Source organism: Apostichopus japonicus, chromosome 17, assembly GCF_037975245.1.
Source record: "Apostichopus japonicus isolate 1M-3 chromosome 17, ASM3797524v1, whole genome shotgun sequence".
In the NCBI taxonomy this organism is placed as follows: domain Eukaryota; kingdom Metazoa; phylum Echinodermata; class Holothuroidea; order Aspidochirotida; family Stichopodidae; genus Apostichopus; species Apostichopus japonicus.
The window spans coordinates 33,693,417-33,715,632 of record NC_092577.1 but is presented as its reverse complement, the minus strand read 5'-3'; the positions used below and the strand labels follow the sequence as shown (position 1 = coordinate 33,715,632).

Genomic DNA, 22,216 nt, shown 5'->3' with positions numbered 1-22,216 from the left:
ACACCTCACCTAAGAACCCTTTCCTGGACGGCTTATCATCTCCCACCACCCCCCACCCCTCTCCCACCCCCTGCGAGCCTAGTAAAGGTTGGCGATTGCACCCCTGCTGGCAAGACAGGTCTGAATATGTCAGCTGCGTTTGAAGGGCCCGTATTGTAGTGACGCTGGAATTTCTGGCATAGCGCCATCTCATTCAGGACTTTTGAACTGTATTATAAGTATTTACCTGTGCGTAGTATGATCGATTAGCCTGCAAACTAATACGTTCATTTATAACAACATATTACCCCGTATACCGGAACCAAATGATTCAGGTTTGTCCCTCTTTTAAGATCAGATATGGGGTGTAGTCGTGCATTTATGTAACTGGGGAGGGGAGGGGTATTGGTGTGAATTGCGCCCGAAGGGAAAACGCATATGGTACCGTCGTAGGACATAACCTTCAAACAATAGGACTAGCACGCACCTGACAATTTTCAAATTTCAAGTGGACCTTTTGCAAAGGTGTATACAATCTTGGAAATGTTTAAAACGCTGTCCTGATTCTCCCTTGACATAATGTCTCAGAAATCCCCAAACTTAACGTTTTCCTTCCGAATGACAAAAGGGGTGGGGGGGGGGGTGTAAGCTCTACAGACACTGACATAAACACACGCGGATAATTTGTTGAAACTTAGATATAGACTTGTGACAAGCAATACCCACGAAACACATTATAGGCTTGCGTCATTACATCAGCGTCCATACTCCTGACGTAGAATAATATACCAGCGGGCATTTTAGAATTGATTTTGTTATTGAAAAAGTAAGAAGCCCCCCCCCCCTCATAAACAGATAGAAACAGACACATAACTTTAATAGAAACATATATAGTAACAGAAACTGACACCGAAAAAAAGAAACAGACTATATCAGAAACAGACCTTATAATATTAACAGATACATAAACAGACACAAATACTGAAACAGACAGCAAAAAGTAACAGACAGGGGAAGTAACAGAAACGGACACAGAACGAAAGACAGTAACAGAAACAGGAACATACACAAACACATAAACAGACACACATATTTGTAAACAGTAACAGAAACGAAAGGGTAATCAGGAAAAAAAAACTCTGCTTCAATCGAAGTTACAGTTTCGATATCAAACTGTATATAGCGCGTATAAAAATCAAATATCATTATTAATATTATAAACAAGCCGACACGTATATTCATTACATTGGTGTTTATTTTCGCTCCAGACTTTGATTAAAATCACTCTTCATAAATGTCACGTCATTGTGTCGCAATCTGATATGACCTTGTATACTCACAAAGATTGTTCGCTCTAATGAGCACTTGTAGGTATAGCCCCTACCCCTAATTTACTTTAATCTAGTCTTGACGTAATTTATTTTTCTATAACAACAAAAAATGTAATTACTGTCTTTCTCTCGGCCTCTAATAATTATCATTATTATGTATATAGGCCTATCTATATATATAAATACACACACACATATATATATATATATATATATATATATATATATATATATATATATATAGGCCTATATAGGCCTATATAGGCCTATATAGGCCTATATATAGGCATATAGGCCTATATATATATATATATATATATATATATATATATATATATATATATATATATATATATATATATATATATATATATATATATATATATATATATATATATATATATATATATATATATATATATATATATATATATATATATATATATATAGTTAATTATTGATCATGGCTGATGAAAGAAAGGGCTGTGATTTAGAACACAAGTCGTCACTATAACGTTATGACCCTTCGGTGACCTCTAATCAACTCACATTGGGGGAACGCCTTTAGTTACAGCAAACTCAATTACTAAATCCATTCATTAGTTGGCGCGCCAAAGTTCAACACCGAAGGCATCGCGTCTGAGTGATATATTGCGTTGTCATGGTACCGGTGACGCACGCAACAACCCTTCACCTCATTACCCTTAGCAATAGCACATTTTCAAGAATTCCAACTATTTTTTCCTCCTCTTTTCTTTAGCATGCCTCGAAGGTGGGGAAAGTACCATTGTAATTTCCAATTATTCGTTTGTATAAAGAATAAATTATCATGAGACGTAGAAAGGCGTACGCGGGCATATCTGTAGTAGGACGGGAGAAGGATTAGTTTAACTAGGCTTAACGTTAGAGAGACTTTTAAATCGATATTCCTGTAACAAAAACATAACTGTTTGCAATATATGTTGTACATCTTGCAAGGTCAATGTGTAAAAAACCACATCTTGATATTTTGTGTTTTAAAAACGATTTAATCAATGAGTAAATCTTATCAAAACTGTTCCTTTTAAGAGAGTCTTGGATTTCATTCAGAACACATGCATCACACATTAAAATGTTTGGATTATAAATTAAAGTATAAATTAAACATTTTAAAGACCACTGTTTCCAGAAATTAAATTAAAGAAAAACACAATCGGTAACATAAAATGAAATCATTCTATGATTATACATATATATAAATATATATATATATATATATATATATATATATATATATATATATATGTATATGTATGTTATATATATGTATCATATATATATGTATATGATATATATAACATACATATACATAAATATATATATATATTTATGTATATGTAGGCTATGTTATATATATATATGTATCATATATATATATATATGATACATATATATGTATATGATATATATATATAACATACATATACATAAATATATATATATATTTATGTATATGTATGTTATATATATGTATCATATATATATATATGATACATATATATGTATATGATATATATATATAACATACATATACATAAATATATATATGTATATATAGGCCTATGTTATAAAATCAGTACACCATGTATGTACTTAGACTATATATCTTGAAATGAGATTATTGTGAAGCCTTTAGGTATAGGTCTTTAAAGGTATAGAAAACTTAAACTGTGTGTCCAAAAATGTTGGTTCTGAGTAACGTGTGTTTTGAAAGAATGAATTAATACCACTGCTATAGCAATAGACGTGATATGCTCGTCGTACATACTGTCGAGTATGTTTATAAAGTATACACGCCACCTGGTTTAAATCAATTCAACCAAAATAAAAACCTGTAATTATAACCATAAATCGTATATACACTTCTGTATTATAATATGCAGCATTGAACACATAACGTTAACGACCGCTTCTTTGTCTTGTACATATTAGCTAACATCGGGTCATATTAATCCGATGTTTATATAGCCAATAGTGTTTGATTTACGCCTTATCAGAAGGCGATAATTTGAAATAAACTGGTTCTGATAGGACGCGGTCATGGCTCTTCGCTGACCATGTCGCTTTTTATCACATCCCATCTAGTAGCCTGACTAGCATCCCACATATTCTTACAGTGAATTGTTAACAAATTCCACTGGCGAATACTTTCCCCCCTAAGGCTTAAAAAAAATTAACTAATTTTATTTCTCAACAATGCATGTGGCTCGATGTTCATTTAAAATTCTAGTACTGATTCGACTTTCTCTGTGGTTTTGGGTGCATTTGATCAAAATGGTAACATGACAAGACGTGCCTTTAGGATAGAGAACTGGGCCATTGAGTATAAGGTTAAAGTAATTACACTTCAATGAAGAGGGAATAAAATGGACAGCGTTAATTTGCCTGCCTATTTCTGTTCTATATCCTCTGGTTAAGAAATATATAGGATATGCATAACACAAGGCAAGAATATATATATATATATATAATATATATATATATATATAAATTTATATATTTATATATATATATATATATATATATATATATATATATATATTTATATATATATATATATATATAAATCTATAAATTTATATATATATATATAATTATATATATATATCACACCATTATGTGATTCCCATTGGGAAACAACACCTTTTTATCCCCAGTATTGCATAATACGTATACTTCCGTGGCATTGTTTAACTAGTTACTATTGTACACAAGAGAACCGATACCAACGCAACGCATTAGACAATAGATGTCCCTCGGATATGATAATTTGTATATTTTCCTTCATTTATGTATCTATTGTATTTTCTTCTTGTCAGTTTATCGATCGATAGACCAAAATAAATGATATTTATGAAGATAATCCTCTGAACCCGACAGAGCGTTAATCAATTCTAGACGATCGATAATGGATCAATAATGGATCGATATTGTCTGCACTTTTTATTATTCTCTTTAAGAGACGATATTATCGTGAGTATACATAAACAGTGTGTCGCGTAATACCGACATAAATACACAGCTGTTTATATATACACCAGGCCTTAAGCACGACTTCACATGAACGTGACATGCTTAAATTAACGCATATAGTGTATCTACCGTGACTTTCCATGATTTTATTATTTGACTGTGTACACAAGTCTGTTCTATTAAAAAACGTTGATTATTAATTTTAATGGAAATATATAGAAGAAAGAAAAGAAAGCAAATAGGTGCAGAGAGAGAGAGAGGTGGGTGGAGAGAGAGAGGTGGGTGGGGTCCGGGATATGTAGAGAGAGAATTAAGGGCGTTCCCAGCGCGGTGGTTAGTTATTGACTGTGGCTTGATTGGTATACATTAGTACTACATGTTCCCCAAAGAAGTATATTTAACCATAAATGTATTGCAAAAAAGAGATAGTATTCTAATATTTATATACTAAAGTGTGTATGCGTATATGTGCCTTACATAATGATTGAGTAGGCCTATAGTTAACACACACAAGCACACATCACAAATACAGAAACATTGTAGTATCGTCGAGGTCAAATTGTAAATCACATGTGTGTGTAATCAGATACCAGAATGACGTTTGTAACACATGCTAGATATTTCAATATGTTCTTTTATAACCTGTTTTGTTTTATGCTATTATTTTAAGCGGTTTACAAGGGATACGAAATCGTTATCCCTGTTGTTTACATTTATGAAGATTTATTAACACTTCCAAATTTGATTTCACCAACCTTGAAATGCTTTTCCATTTGAATTGATTAAATATAAATAAAACAAAACTCTCTAATGTAGGAGCATTCCAATCCAAATATGTGGGGTAGCCCCGGGGTATTTCCCACGAACAAATATTCCGGATTTATTTGTTTAAAATATGTTCTGCCCCCTCCCCTCCCCACTCCGCCTCTCCCCCCCCCCTACTAGAAAAGTATTTGGCTCCCCCAAGAAAGAAGTCTACCTATGCCCCTGATTCAAAATGGTTGTTATAAGGCAAAGGTCACCCTTGTTAAATTGAAGGCTAAATCGGTAACAGGGAAAGAGAGTTCCAATCCCAACCAAACTATACGTACGACCTGCTTCATAATCAATCCGTCAATTTAAAGAGTGCCCACAATAATCACTCTTTCGAGAGAAAAAAAGTCCAACCTCCTCCTAACGGTGAATTACCATAAATTGAGCTCTTAAAGATTGAAAACATCTCACTTCACTAGCTTTCAAACCACTCTTTAATAGGAGTGACTTTTTACTCACATAAACAGTGATTAACCATCCTATATCCATCCACTCAGCAAAGAGATAATTTCTCACTCGTTGATGTTTTATGGAAAAGATCAAAGAACCTTTTTTGTCTGTGGCTAGAACGGAATTCGAACCAGTAATCTGAGGATTACAAGCCCTGGCGCTCTATCATCATATAATCCCCCCTCCCCCCCCCCCCCACACTCCCCTCCCCCATTACCACTCAAAACATCTACTTAATTCAAGCACATAGACCAAACCCTTTATCAATAAATGGATATGGTTATGTGTTAGATAAAACGGTAAATATATCGTCTATATTGAACAATCAAAATTGTTGATACCGGTACTTCAAATCAATTTGCTTTGAGATCGAATGTTTTAAGTAACCTTGTCATATTATTTCGTTTCGGTCCGAGGAATGCATAGTTCCCATCATAACATATATAAGCATATTTATACGGAAGAGCAAACCAAAGAATCATAAAAAAGATTTAAAAAAAACATGCTATATATCGTTTGATGAACAACCCCTCCTACTGCTCCGCCTCCACAGGCCCACCCACGACCCTGTGCCAAATCGGCGGAAACCAATCAATTTCAAACAGAACAACCCTATCATCTTTTATATACAGGCCTATTATAAATTCTTAGGGTTAAACCGGGTTTTTTTAGACATAGGTGATACGTATAGTTGTTGTGGTGTTCCTCGATATCTTACGAAACGACTTGAGCAAGTTAAACAATGACAATTAAGAAATTTAATAATTTAGTGTTACTCCTTCTTATTCGTTACTTTGTCTATTATTCGTTTTCATTTTATTTACTTATTTTGTATTTTCCTTTTTGGAATTTTTATCGACAATTAACTGCATGTTGTTGCCAAAATGTTTGAAAATTTTACCTTAAATTTCCACTGTACGAATTATCTTCCTTTCAATAATAAACAACAACAATAAGCACAACAATAAGAACAACAGCAGCTGCAACTGCTTCCAACTCTTTATGACATATATGATGACGGTTTTGTTTTATCTTTAATATTTGTAAATATTTTTTATTGCTTTTTGTTTAATTTATTAAAACTTTATTGCTCCAAACACTAATTTCCTTATTTGGAGCAATAAAGTTTTACTTACTTACTTAGTTTAAGTTCCATGTTTTCGCAATATGAATCCAATCTACTCTCAAAACCGGTACATTATTTGTAACTTTCTGAAAGCAAAAACTAACTAAAACCACACTACCTCTTTCATCAACAATAACAAATAAACAAATCGAATCGAATCGAATGAAATCAATAGATCAGAATAAAGGAGGCATGAAATTGTTTTTTTCTAGTAAATCTTTCATCAAATTTTGATAAACGCTGAAGAGAATTATTCCCCCCTTCTTCAGAGAAAAACGCCTAGCCTTTTTAATTGCTAGATTGGTTACCAAGGCGTACTACAGGTTTAAAATTGCATAGCAGCGAGGCTCAGTGAATCTACAGTAGATTACGTCGAACGCTGTTATCGCTTATTTGTTGCATTTCACTGCAGTACGGTATACGGTTGTTCATAATGATTTAGTCTGTGTTGATGGGTCACATCACCACTTGGAAAGTGTCCTTATCGACAGCAGACCACGACTGGGACTTAAACGTGTAAGATTAGTACAACTGTGAGGAATTCCCGTATCTCTTATAATGGAATTTAAGTCCAGACCTTTTTTTTTTTTTTTTTTGGTAGTTGTATGTAATGAGCGCATGTAGCGAGTTGTTTTATACACGCAAGTTCGAATAGACGGTATTTCACGTACAAGGTCCACATGTGTGTTAACGTATAGCGACTTATTCTCCTTTGTGGATATTTGTTGTTAAAAGCCGTCAGCCGTCATCATTTCTCTACGTGAACACAGCATGTGGTGTGCAGGTGTATATCGGTGTCTGTTATAATTTCAACTTGTACTTTTTTTACATCTTCTACATATTACCTTTCGGTGGATAAATTATCAACGGAATAACAGAATACGTTTGCGAAATTATCTGTCATTTTTTTTTATTCTTCTTCTAACAAGTCTTAATTATTGAGAGAAAAAAAGCATACAAGAAAAACGAGCTTACAATTTTAGGAAAGGAGGAGTAAAGAGAAAATGCTCTTAAGACGCTGAAAATGAAACGGCAAAATGTTCGAACATTGCTGTTAATAGTCTGTACGTTTCTATATTTATTATTGGGTGCAGCAGTTTTTGATGCTTTAGAATCGAAACACGAAGAGACGGAGAAAAAAAGATTGGAAGACGTTGAGAAAGAAATTCAGAAGACATATGATATCTCCGAAACAGATATGGAAAACTTAAGGAATATAACAATGAAATTGATACCACAAAAAGCTGGCGTTCAATGGAAATTTGCTGGATCGTTTTTCTTTTGCATGACAGTTATAACGACAATCGGTAAGTCGATGGCTTTCATTTTCTTTCAATGTAAATTTTAGAATGAGAAATGTCATTAAGATGAACAGTTATGAAAGTTTTGAAAAGTTACTGTACCTTATCTATACACGTTCATGTATCCCTTCCAAAATGATTCATTTTTCATTTTTCCAAAAGACAAAAAAAAAAATAAAGCCATTCACGAAATTTGTGACTTTTGCTGAATGAATAGTAAAGTTTTCATTTTAGATATGTTTGGTTGTCACTGTTTTAGTTCTCTTTCTGAAAAACTGATTACTTTAAGAGAATGTATTTGCTGTTAGCTTCGTAATGGATAAGAGGCAGATTATAATAATATCATGCATTTTGATGATGGTTATATAACGTCACACAGACAGGATTTGGCATTGAAACTTAGGAAGGGGTGTGGGACGGGCTAAGGGTGGGGTAGGAGGTGTTTAAAAACATATATATATATATATATATATATATATATATATATATATATATATATATATATATATATATATATATATATATATATATATATATATATATATATTTATCTATATATCTATATATATATATATATATATATATATATACATAATGATGTATATCCCGTCTGTGTATTGGTATATAGGCTTATATTGGAATACCACATAATAATCTATCCGATTCTTTCTTTTGTGTTCATTGGTTCTTGCTACTTGTTCAAATATTTACCCAGGTGGTAATGATTGTTTGTTCTGTATCTGGATAACGTGCCAGGTTATTTCAATTGGGGTTACTACATGGCTGTCGTGTTTTTATGAGGTTGTTAAGCGCTAATGACGTCCAACATGTAATAAGTACGACGACAAACCAGGCTATAGACAACATATGGCTATAATTTAAATAATGCAAATATGTATATATATATATTTATATATATATATATATATATATACATGTATACATACATATACATCTATCCATCCATCCATCCATCCATCCATCCATCCATCCATCCATCCATCCATCCATCCATCCATCCATCCATCCATCCATCCATCCATCCATCCATCCATCCATCCATCCATCCATCCATCCATCCATCCATCCATCCATCCATCCATCCATCCATCCATCCATCCATCCATCCATCCATCCATCCATCCATCCATCCATCCATCCATCCATCCATCCATCCATCCATCCATCCATCCATCCATCCATCCATCCATCCATCCATCCATCCATCCATCCATCCATCCATCCATCCATCCATCCATCCATCCATCCATCCATCCATCCATCCATCCATCCATCCATCCATCCATCCATCCATCCATCCATCCATCCATCCATCCATCCATCCATCCATCCATCCATCCATCCATCCATCCATCCATCCATCCATCCATCCATCCATCCATCCATCCATCCATCCATCCATCCATCCATCCATCCATCCATCCACCCACCCACCCACCCACCCACCCATCCATCCATCCATATCTACATATATATAGATATACTGTTTTTTATAGTTTTAATCTAATAGAGGGGCAAACATTTATTATAGCTTTAGCCTACCTTGGCGTGAAATCATGATTTGAAAAGAATATCACCTCCAGACAGATTTGCCATCCTAGACATTTCTGGACTTTTCTAACTTTCTCGAATGACAAAGGCATCACAGAGTAAATCGTTTCTAAATTTTGTTTATTACATTAGATATTCTCCAGACTTGTTTAGAATAACTAAAAATAGCAAAGTAGTGCATAATTCCTAAAGGCCAACTCAATTACGTTGCGGAAATGTTGTCCAGAGTTAAATATAAAAGTAAAAACAAAAATAGATAACTGTCGAGTGAGGGTTCCTGGAGGTAGACTATAGTCTTTGCTCAGAGGCGACGGAAGAAGGTTAAAGGCTGGGGGTGGCTAAACTTCGAACGACATTGGGTCATGTGAACTTGAAACAATCATCTCACACCGCCATGACAAGCGGACTGTCTGTGTATCCTGTACCACAAATCTCAGTATTTGAATGGGTTTTTCAACCAAATGGAATTTTAAAACTACTATTTTGTTTTGTAAATTTCTAACAAAACTGACAATTTCTAATTACATGTTTTGTTTTGTTCGTATGTGGGATCATTTCACAACATTTGATTAACAGCAAGAGGGCACTTATTCGATAAAAATATGGTAAACATTCTTCAGATAATCAAAAATTGGCGTTTCTATTTCTAATTTATGTAGAGGTTCCCTTTTAATATTTTCAAAAAACTGTACCACATGTTGCCCCCCCCCCGCAACCCCACCCCTCTCCTCGCTTTACTTCTTCGAACGATTCACAACCATATATAGTTGCATTTGGATTATCCTTCTTATTCAGTATCTAAAACATATATAACACTATGTTTATATGCAATACTGCATTGAAAGCCATACACACAGTCAAGGGCGTAGGAACCGGGGGGGCTGGGGGGGCGCCAGCCCCCCAGTGAAAAATATGGAGGGGCGGAAGTACCATTCCGCCCCCCCCCCCCCGCTTCGCAAGTCAGAAAACCCCTTTTTCATTTCCAAATGGGAGAAAAATCTCATTTGGAGCACCAAATTGCATCTAAGGCCAGGTGAAAATGCAAAATTATATACAAAATGGAGTGGGTGGGTTGAAGTGTGCTATATTGCACCAAATTGCATCTGAGGCCACCTGGAAATGCAAAGAAAAATCCAAAGGGGAGGGGGACACCCCCTCCCCTTAGACCCCTCCCCCAGGCCGGCCATCAGTCTTCAGCCCCCCCCCCCCACTCAAAAGTACCTTCCTACGCCACTGCACACAGTACATTGCTATATCCACCATATATCTCGTTTACAACAACTATATACACGGGTTATAACATATTTTCTCTTCAGCATATACTGACTACGGTACTACATTAAACCTATGCCTGCTTTGCTTTATCAATAAACAGAACCAACAATATTTATTAGTAAACCATGCATTTAGATGATCGTCTTTGTAAAATACCAGCATGATTGATTTTCATTTCATCATAGTTGTTGCAAAATAAAATTTTATTTTATTTTATTCCCAAGTCTCGATAGCGACGCAAGCAAACAAATCACATATTGTACAGTTATATTGGAAGTCTAGGCGGCACAGTGCGTAGAATAAAGGCGATGATATACACAACAACACAATATAGATACACGTGAAAAAGGAGTAACATGGAGTAATCCGGAGTAATAAGTTGTGGTGTATAGGCCTTCATGGGGATACTTATAGCTCTTTTGAATAGTATTGTTAAATGATAATAATAACCTCTAAAATTATCGTAAAAAAAGGGTGTTACATCTTAAAGCAGCCTATTTAATCTAGCAAATTAGCTTTGTAGAACTTTGGTCAAACTTACTTTATGAGGTTGGTTATACAGCATGGTATGCCATTTCCATATATATATATATATATAAATATATATATATATATATATATATATATATATATATATATATATATATATATATATATATATATATATGTAATAATTGTTATACTAATTTTTGTTACAAATTTTAAAAATTGCATTAAAACATACAGAAAGAACAGAATTCTCTCCTTGTTTAACTTCCATGCTATGCATTCTTCACAGCTCCTGTAATCTCGCCACTAAACATCCGACTCTGCAATACTTTTAATATTCAATGAGTTTTGGAGGCATCTCTAGGCTCCCAAAGGACCGGTCTATCTGTTAGATTTTTTTTCTGTTTCGTTTCACTTACAGAAAGGGATAAAGCAGGTATCCCTTAGTGAGTAGCGAAAGATTCACACGTAATCAACTGTTCATGTCAGGCAAAACTGGGAACGAAGTTACTGCGTACGAGTTTGGCTTGAAAATATATATATAACGTATGATGGCTAAATGGCGTTATAGTGCAATGGTTCTGTTAAATTGTATTAATATATATTGACAACCCTCTTTATATCAGAGCATGCAATTCGTTTGACCAGTAAACAAGACAATATGATATGTTCTACCATTATATAGAATATTAAAATAAAAATGATAATGATAATGAAAATCATCATCATCATCATCATCATCATCATCATCATCATCATCATCATCATCATCATCATCATCATCATCATCATCATCATCATCATCATCATCATCATCATCATCATCATCATCATCATCATCATCATCATCATCATCATCATCATCATCATCATCATCATCATCATCACCGATGATCAATATTATTATGAGCTATGTAAACAATCAGGTCTGCAAAAGTTACTGGAAAAGAGAAAAGACATTTTGTATAGAACTTTATGGGAACCCGCACGGATAACCTCGGGATTACAACACTTGTTCTATGAGATCTACTAGATATCCAGCCCGTAGTTGTTGGGTGCGATCCTTGTATATTGCCATTTCCAATTCAAAGCTGATATTTTCTTATTACGTAATAACTTCAAAGGTCGTGGTTTCTCAACTCGTTTAGTCACTTGTTTCATCACATCAAATCCCTTAAAAATTTTACATTTATTAGCTAGCAACGGAACCAAAGGGCGCAACTGACTTCTGTCGTAATTCGAAAAAGATCTTTGTCTCTGACTATCAGTAGGCTAATACGCACGCGCGTGAAATTTGCCATGAAGGAAACACTTCGTTCTCGTGTTTCTAATAAAAGAGGTTTTAGGCAGATTCAGTTTCAAAAATTCATAAAATATGATATGATGTGTGGTGTCATATTGTCATTAGATCGGTAACTCGTTGTTTAAGTTACATGAATTGTGTATTTGATGTAGAAAAATGCGGTTATATCTATAAAACAAGGACATTGTGGACATAAATGTTTCATATCACAGTAATGTACTCTCTTTTTTTTGTCGTAAGAAAAGCCAGTATTTTGACATATTTGGGGGGAAATCTGAGAGATGCAAAAAAAATTTTCTTTAACGTCGAGTCTAACATTTTGGAATTTTGTAACAGGGAAGAGAGTGTTTTTTGGAGTAACTTGAGGAAATAGTCAATATTTTTACGAATCAGATGAAAAGTCCGTTGAAGAAGTAAAAGCCTATATATATATATATGACAATTATTGTAAATTTGGTATTGGTATACTCGAATATTTTGTTTCATAAATAATGCATAATATTGTGTGATATTTATGCATATTTTGTAGTTTTTTTTTGTCAATTTGGTAAAGATACTAATGCATAATTACGTACTGGAATATGTTTACAGCCTTGCACTCGTACTCATACAACGGGTGATTGTACTTATCTTACGTAGTAATGTTTGTAACATAATCTCGTTCTCTGTTGAAATCACTTGTTGAGCTAAACGACTTTTTTTGTTTGGCAGACACGAACCCAGAAGTTAGATTTATAGAAAAGAATGAACCTCTTAAGACTATATATTTGTATCGGGTGGTTTGTACACACTCCGGTTTCTGTGAAAAGCACGAAAACCCGGTCACCTAAAAACGTTATTAATTCAATTTCAATCGGGAGCGGACGACCAAGATTTAATAAAGTATTATATTTTGTAGGTGTGTACTTAGAAAGATAGTGTTGATTATGATTTACTAATCAGAAATAGATCTCGTCAATGGCGTTATTGGTAATAGCAATGGCATATGTAGCTATACCGTTATACGTAAAACGTGCACAACATCACGTTTTATTGCAATTCTGCTGTACAATTTAAGGCATACACGAAATGAAGTCTAGTAATATTCTTGTTTGGTCACGTGATATGCAACGTTTATATTACACCCGCGTGAATCCAGTGATGTAACTTTGCTATCCCATTGCATATGAAAACGTAGTGCAGACATCGATAGCAAAATTAATTAATTTAACGACTTTCCTATACATGTAACCCTGACAACGTCCCTGTAACTATGTCTATATGTACACAGAATAATGACTCTTCAACATCGTTTATTGCTATGAAACGGTGAACATGTATTGCTTGGGTGATGTACTTAGTAAGCAGATGGGAAGGGAAGTGGGGGTGGATAAGGGGGGGGGGGGTGGGGGAGGGGTAGGTGACACACGGGAGTTTTACCAAATCTAAATTTAATTTATCTACTGAATATTCATATATAGACCTGTTATTTGTCTGACGGTACATGAATTGCTAGAGAGCAAAGCGAGACTGACAATTGAAGGAATATTCAATGCAGATTAAGTCATGCATATTCATAAGCTAAGCTAAGCGTAAGCGTTGATTGGCTATAGTTGCAGAGGAAGCTGGAGATTGTTTGAAGCTATTTTGTTCGTCGTCTTTATAAAATAGGAGACGCAATAGAGAGTGAAACAAAAGAAAGAGGCCTGCAAACTAATAGTCTAGATAGTCTGATTACGTCATAAAAATCCATCTAAGACCATGATGAAACCTACTGTTGTATACAGCTATAACAATATCCTCTTCTATTGCTTTTAAACACAGTAACACCGACAGGTCTATAGCCCTTCATCTGTTAACGTTCGTCTTAATATGAACTTTCTTTTTCATGAGTATTGTTTTTATCTTGCAGGGGGCATGCCCCAACCCCCACCCCACCTCCACCCCGCCCCCACCCCCACCCCCACCCCCACCCCCACCCCCATCGTCAGTTGGGGTATCTTTTATTTATACATTCAGTTGTGAAAAGAAGTTTTTGAAACTAGAATGTTACTATGTTCACTGGAATTACCAAGTGTCTTAATAACATTACCATGGATATACACTTACTAATAATATAATTAACGTGTATCTTTCCAAGGTGTGAACAAAATTATGTCAATTATTTGTAATGCCTCGTAAGATATACCTAGTAATGCACGCTCCCCCCCACCCCCCCCTCCCGTCCCCTTACCTCTCAAAATACCACTTAACATTTCAGTCTTTGGAAGTCAAACCACTTTAAGCTTAGGACTTGTCATGAAAGTACAACAATTGACAAATTCGAATTTACCGCTTAACCATTTTCTTCTTATGAACATAACATAATTATATTAACCTTACAGCCTGTAAAGTGTTGAGAAAATATGGATTACAATTGTAATGTCTGAATACTAAAAACCTTCCAACGAGCCAAGACTCCGTTATTCCTTTACATCCTCGGTGTTGTACTATTTATGGCATCTGATTCGGCTACTAGAGATGAATTCCTCTTATCGATTTTTCAACGAACTGTCGTTGCTACTTTAACGTATTATTAACATACATTTTCTTCTTCGACTGGAATTATCATGCGAAACGTTATATAGCGATGTATGTGTAACGGTATATATAATAATATATATATATATGTCCATGTATGTACATATATGTATATGTATCTATATCTATATATATATCTATATATATATATATATATATATAAATATATATATATATATATCTATATATATATTTATATATAAATATATATATATATATATATTTATATATATCTATCTATATATATATATATTTATATATATATATATAAATATGTATATATATATATATATTTATATATATATATCTATATATATATATTTATATAAATAAATATATATATATATTTATATATATATATTTATATATATATAAATACATCGTATTTATTGTACATTTGTGTATTGTATGTATGTATGCGTGTATGTATGTATGTATTATTCCTACGCTATCATTATTATTACTATAAGCATATTTTTCCTGTAGACGGTGTATCTGTGTAAACTACTCAGTGGAATTCTATAATGATGGGTTTTGTTTCATATCTCTCTAACTCTCTTTTTCTCTTTCCCATATTTTTTTTACTTTCTCTACAGGGTACGGTCATTCGACACCCCGCACCGACGGTGGCAAGATCTTTTGTATGATCTATTCTCTCATCGGAATTCCACTTAATCTGGTCATGTTTCAAAGCGTTGGCGAAAGATTAAATATTTTAATGGGATTCGGTATCAAGAAGATCAAGAGATGCTTAAAATTTAAAAAAGCAGAAGTCTCCCATACGGAGTTGGTTATGATTGGTGCATTAACGACTGGATTTATAACCATCACTGGATCTTTAGCATTCTCTAAATTTGAAAATTGGAGTTTCTTAGACGCTTATTATTTCGTGTCGATAACGTTAACCACCATAGGATTTGGAGATCTGGTCGTTCTACAGAAAAATAACCATTTACAAAACTCACCGCAGTACGTCTTCTTTAGTATAATGTACATCTTAGGAGCGCTGGTGGTGGTCGCCTCAGTGATGAATCTTTTAGTGCTCAGGCTGCTCACACTCAACACTGAAGATGAGCGTCGGGAGCAACAGGAGCAAGCCATGCGACAGAGCGCGGTAGAACTCAACCATATCGATTCCCATATTGCCTTTCACTCGAACCATAACCATTCTTCCGGTCCGTTGCTAGGGGGAAAAGATATCAAAGATCGCTCCGCCCTCTATGATCCATATGAACCGAGTAATTTACTTGGACCGGACGATGTCCATTTCTCTTTATACCGACAAAGTATTTATAACACGCAGTACGCAGACTTAGATGAAACACTGAATCAGTTTAGGAACTCACAAAGATCTGGTAAGCGTCGATCTGTATAAATAATATTTTAATAATTAATTTAAAAAAAGTTAAATTTAAAAAAAACGTTTTTTTTTTTTAAACCCGAACGATCTGTAGCTCATATGTTTCCCCCCATTTCTTTCAAAATGATTTATATTAAATTTGAGATGATTGAAAAACGATTTAATCCTCCTCTAGGCTATAACTTTTTTTTTTAAAGTTTTGAGTATATGTTGTGACAAGCATTTTCTAGAATTAATTAGTTATGAATCATTTTTCCCCTTAATTTTCCTTTATTAAAATATTAACTAAATATGGTAATTATAAAGTTGCTCTTGTTCTTAAGTACAATCTTATTTGATAAATAATCCTTACTGATTGGGTCTTAACAGTCGGTGAAGATTTCTTTATGTCATTTTTTATAAAAAAAACAAAATGTTTGATTAAAAAAAAATTATCATTTTTGTAGGTGTATGGGAATTATCATTAAACTATTGTTATTAATTTTTCAATTGTTTTTTATTTATTTTTTATTTTGGAGTGTGTTTATGGATGAGTTGTTTTCAGAGTATTTATAAGGGCGATAGCCTGACTTGCCTTAAAAACAGATTAAAGTAGTTTCAAATATTATCAACAAACGAAAACATTATAAACGGTAAAAAGTATGAACGTAATCATTTAATTAGATCCTTACCAAATTTAACCATCAAATATTGCTCTATGTGATAGAGATTGCCGTCATAAACATTTTCCCCAAACAGTCAAGCAAAGATCTAATTCCGTTTAGGAGATGTTTCAGATTTTTAACGTTTCATGATACACACCAGGCAAATAATACATCATCGAGCCACAAGTGCTTCAATGTGTTATGTTTCCTTTACCTAGATAGATAACAATCATGGATGGATATTTTCCGTAAAAAAGACGGATTTTGCGGACTTTTTAAATGCTGAATCTAAAATGTTGGAACTTCTTTGAACATGACCTTATAATGGCATTGGTTTCAATGACATCATTGAAAATATTCTACTTTGAAAATGTGTCAAGAGAAAACAAAGAAAAAGCAAACGGTTTAAAATACTAGTGGAACATCAGAAATTCAAAGTGACAGCTCACATTATATGACAATTAAAGCTATATATATCTTAAACCGAAAAAAAATAATTCTGGGATGTTTTTGGTGGAGTTTTTCTTGACAAAGATCTCTGTCATACAAGCCAACGATGCTATGGATTTATGCGCTTGAAGTTAATTTTACGTCCTTAGATCTCAAGATCTCAAGACCTCAAGACCTACTTCTACTTGATTTTTTTGTCTACAATGGATACAATTTTCTTGAAAGCAACATATTGAGTTTTAAATGAAAATGATAATATTTATTGATAATATTTTTAATTCTGAGTCAATGCGTCGCACAATCATTTGGCGAGCCACAGAGTTAAAGCAGCTTTCCTGCCTGAATTTCGGTTGAAATTTTGAATCCATTTTTTTTTTACACGACATGTGAATGCAGATCATTCAATATAGTTGGTTTAGGCAAGTTTATTTGCCAATCCGTTTCGAAGAAGGTTGGGTAAAATTTCTCATGAATTACGATTTTACGAAATAAAAGGCCCCAAAAAAATGCATTTCATATTAAATTTAAATAGTACGTACTGCTTTACAGCTTCCAATTGCACTAAGGCATTGCATAGAATGGTGTCGTTTGATATGATATGAACACTTGCCTGTAAAGACTTCATCTATTATTTGTGGCCTAGTTCAAAGGTATTGCGAAACAGTGTACGCAATAACATCAAAAGTAAACTATTTTGTTGAATCTATATAGCAGGAAAATATATGTAGTTTTGATTTCACATTTTGAAGATTTTCATATTTATAGAACGATTAACATTAGATTGCATTTCGTTTTGATAACCTCACATATTAGTCGCCATTATCTTGTATATGGGAGAATTTTTATATTGTGCCCTTTATTAATTGTTATTTACTGTTATCCTTTTTCGTACGTGTGGAATGATTGAATACAGAATTTGTATTACGCAATATTGTTTTTTTTTTATTATTCCTTTTTGGTATTAGTTGTTGTTGTTGTTGTTTTGGTTACTGTTCCTCTATGGGGGACCGTGGCATATAACTATTTTGTTAGCAAGAGCAAGTCAGAAATAACAACGGCGGTGACGTCAAAGCCATCAACAAAAACAGAATCAACATCAACAACAAAACACAGTAACAACATCACAAATAGGTTCAATATAGCAACAACAATGACAATCGAAATCACTTTTGTTAGCACCATACGACTAAACTAGAGTATGTTAACACCCATGCGAATCACAAAATATGATACCACAATGCAAATGAAAAATATGTTACCACTATGTTAACACCATGCGAATGAAAAATGTGTTACCACCATGCAAATGAATTATGTTAACACCATGCGAATGAAAAATATGTTACCACCTTGCGAATGAATTATGTTAACACCATGCGAACGAATAAATTTTACCACCATGCGAACGAAGAATTTTAGCACGATGCGAACGAAAATCAGTTTTAAATCACTAAACCACTGTACGTTAGAAAAGATAACTGTCTCGTGTAGACAACACTCATTAGCAATGGTATCTAGCTATACAAATAATTCATTTACTTAATCCTTGTTACATAACAGTGTATGAATGAAATAACGATAGGCTATAACAACAGATAGGCTTACACTGATGTGTGTTTGCTGATGTCTGTGAAGATGTGAACAAACCTTTCACTCAATATGACACAGTATTGACATAGCCTAAGCACATTTTACAGTACTTTTACTATACGTGAAAACAGTTCTATACTTCAGAAGCAAGCTGTGATGTATAGTATATATTCTCTTCTTTTTTATTCCCATTTTTTTTATTATCAACAGACAGTTTGTAATAGATACTGATCTATCATAAAATCAATATATTCCTCGCCTCCTCGATATATTTCGAAAAGATAATATATGGAGAAATCAAATAAAATGAAATTGTTAGGCAATCTCTACGCCTCCGTATCAAGAACTACCGTTCGCGTGTCTGTGTACAACGGAGGCCAATGTCGTTAACACACATTCAAAGAAAAAAAGGTCCTTCTCTATCATACAGTCGACAGCACGTTAAAAGAAAAACATGAATTCCCCGAGGGAGTTACACTTCCTGAACATAGATTTGACTTGCTTGCGTCGTAAGAAAGGCGCGTTTTTCTGTTCCATTAACTTCATGTATAGCCTATACATGGATAATGACGTTAGTCTTTTCAATACTATAAGACGGGAGGGAAACTTCCACTGTGGAAAAAAAATGGGGGAAGTTATAAATAGACGAAACTGCGAAATAATTTTTTCAGGAATGTGTGGAATAAAATGTTCTTTTTAAAAATATGAGATTTAAGCCTTTAATAAATCAATACTTTAAATATATATACATTTTTGTTATTATTAATAACTTATAAAACGTTACCTTAACACATATTTATATTTTCGTATAAAAGCGTTTATTTATTTATTTCTTTCATAATATACATCAGTCTCTCTCTATCTCTTATTCATGCTCTGAAAAATAATCCTGGTCTTAAATTTAAGGTACATTTATTAAGGACTTTTCACGGTTTTTTCATCAAATTTGTCCAACCCTATATAGTGAATTGCACTGCACGGTCATCGCATTATTTGTGTTAGTACATAAATATAAAGAAATCAACCTCACCGCTAATGCACGACTGCAAAAGTCGTCTCATATTGCAGTAGACTAAACGTTTCTTTTCTAAGCTCCATTATTTATTTATGTTGGGTCTATTCCTTTATCGCTATCAATGTCGTATTGACAATCACACGGTTCACACCAAATGGTTTTTGCAAACATTTCCGAGATGCGAGTTTACAACTTATAAATATAACACACGTGTGTCAGGACACAACATTCATGGTCATCACAGAATAAGGATATGTGGATGACAAAGGTTTTAAACATGATATAACCTACCTGGTAAAACAAAATTATTGCTTCGAGAGCGTGCCTTCCGTCAGCGTTACGTCACAGTGACGTCAATATCACCACTGCTGGTCAGAGAGTTAGTCAGGAGAGCGTGAACTCACCGTCACTGAGTCATTTATAAAGACCGAGTCACTCAATAACGGCATCCGTTTTTTACATCAACCACACCTATATTAAATTGACATGGAAGGCCGTTAACGTAATTGTTTAAAAAGCAATTGGTTACGTGTGTACTATTTTTTTTTCAATTAAGAAACAACATTACGGCTGCTACACGGTATACCAAATTTATTCTCGCACATGAATGCGTAGATTATTGGTATGCATATACGTTGTGGAATAATACGGTAACAGTGAAACCACTTTGCATATGGAAATCTAGCGATATGTTATAGTAGTTTAAATATTGCGAAACATTTCTCCCCTTCTGTTGCTTTCAATAACTGTTTTGATAACATTTACTGTAGACAGATGTACAAATTGTGAAAGATGCTACAAACTTAAACAATCCCAAAATTATATATTTTTGGTATAAGAGAAAATTCACTATACATTAAGCGGATTTTTTTTCGGGGGGGGGGGGGAACTAACACTACTGATAAGCACTTGCACTATACATAAATACACTGCATAACACTGTAACTTCCTATACTGTAAGATCTTATATGTGTAGTGTTAGTTTTAATATATAGTGTTAGTTTTTACATGTAGTGCAAGTTTTAATGTGTAACGTTAGTTTGTATATGCAGTGTTAGTTTTTAAAATGTAGCGTACGTGTTGATATATGTAGTGTTAGTTTTATATGTAGTGTGTAAGTTTTTATTTGTAGTGTTAGTTTTTATATGTATTGTTAGTTTTTATATGCAGTATTGTTTTCATATGTAGCGTAAATTTTGTTGTACTGTCAGAAATCACCAAGTTTTCACATCTCTTTCCACATTCAAAAGATATTATTTGAATCTTTACCTTTTAACCATCTATGGTAGGCCTACATTCTTATCGGCGTATATTTAGTGCGGTAACGATGAAAACCAGCTTACCTCTCAACCATCATATCAATCTTGGGTACAGTTGAAAAGTACAACACCATATATAGAGGTGCTTTCTCCCCCTTTCTTGAGATTTCATTTCTTTAGCAACCCATGAACGAACCCAATTTTAAGTCCTTGAATATGTATAAGTTATATTAGTTTATTTTGTTTAATCTGTAACAACAACTGAAACAGCTGGACCGTTTACGACCACTGAAATGTGTTATTATATATATATATATATATAGAGAGAGTAGGTTGGCGTCTATCTTGGCGCAGAGTGCTCTATGTCCATTGGACAGAGCGTAATATATGTTGATAATAGATGAGACTAGTGGAACACTAGTAGTTGTTACTCGGAGTTTCACGCGTTATAGCGATCTTCAGACAACTCTGAAGTTGTCTGAAGATCGCTATAACGCGTGAAACTCCGAGTAACAACTACTAGTGTTCCACTAGTCTCATCTAGTATCAACATATATATATATATATATAGATATATATATATGTGTGTATATATATATGTGTATATATATATATATAATATATAATATAACGAAAATCCACGTTTACTCCAAAAGAAAATATTATTAGAGAAAACCAGAGAAATAAG

The 22,216-nt window shown here is 33.7% G+C and overlaps 1 protein-coding gene and 1 long non-coding RNA gene across 2 annotated transcripts; one reads left to right on the top strand and one right to left on the bottom strand.

The window, feature by feature from the left end:
- Positions 1–7,085: 7,085 nt before the first annotated feature.
- Positions 7,086–18,593, top strand: LOC139985181 (two pore potassium channel protein sup-9-like). Its single transcript, XM_071999437.1, has 2 exons — positions 7,086–8,018; positions 15,807–18,593. Exons 1-2 carry the CDS (start codon positions 7,736–7,738, stop codon positions 16,583–16,585), a joined length of 1,062 nt encoding a protein of 353 aa, XP_071855538.1. The 5' UTR covers positions 7,086–7,735; the 3' UTR covers positions 16,586–18,593.
- Positions 17,060–21,806, bottom strand: LOC139985182 (uncharacterized). Its single transcript, XR_011799335.1, has 2 exons — positions 20,561–21,806; positions 17,060–19,866 (listed from the first exon to the last, which is right to left on the bottom strand). It is a non-coding gene; the product is annotated as an uncharacterized lncRNA (long non-coding RNA).
- Positions 21,807–22,216: the final 410 nt, after the last annotated feature.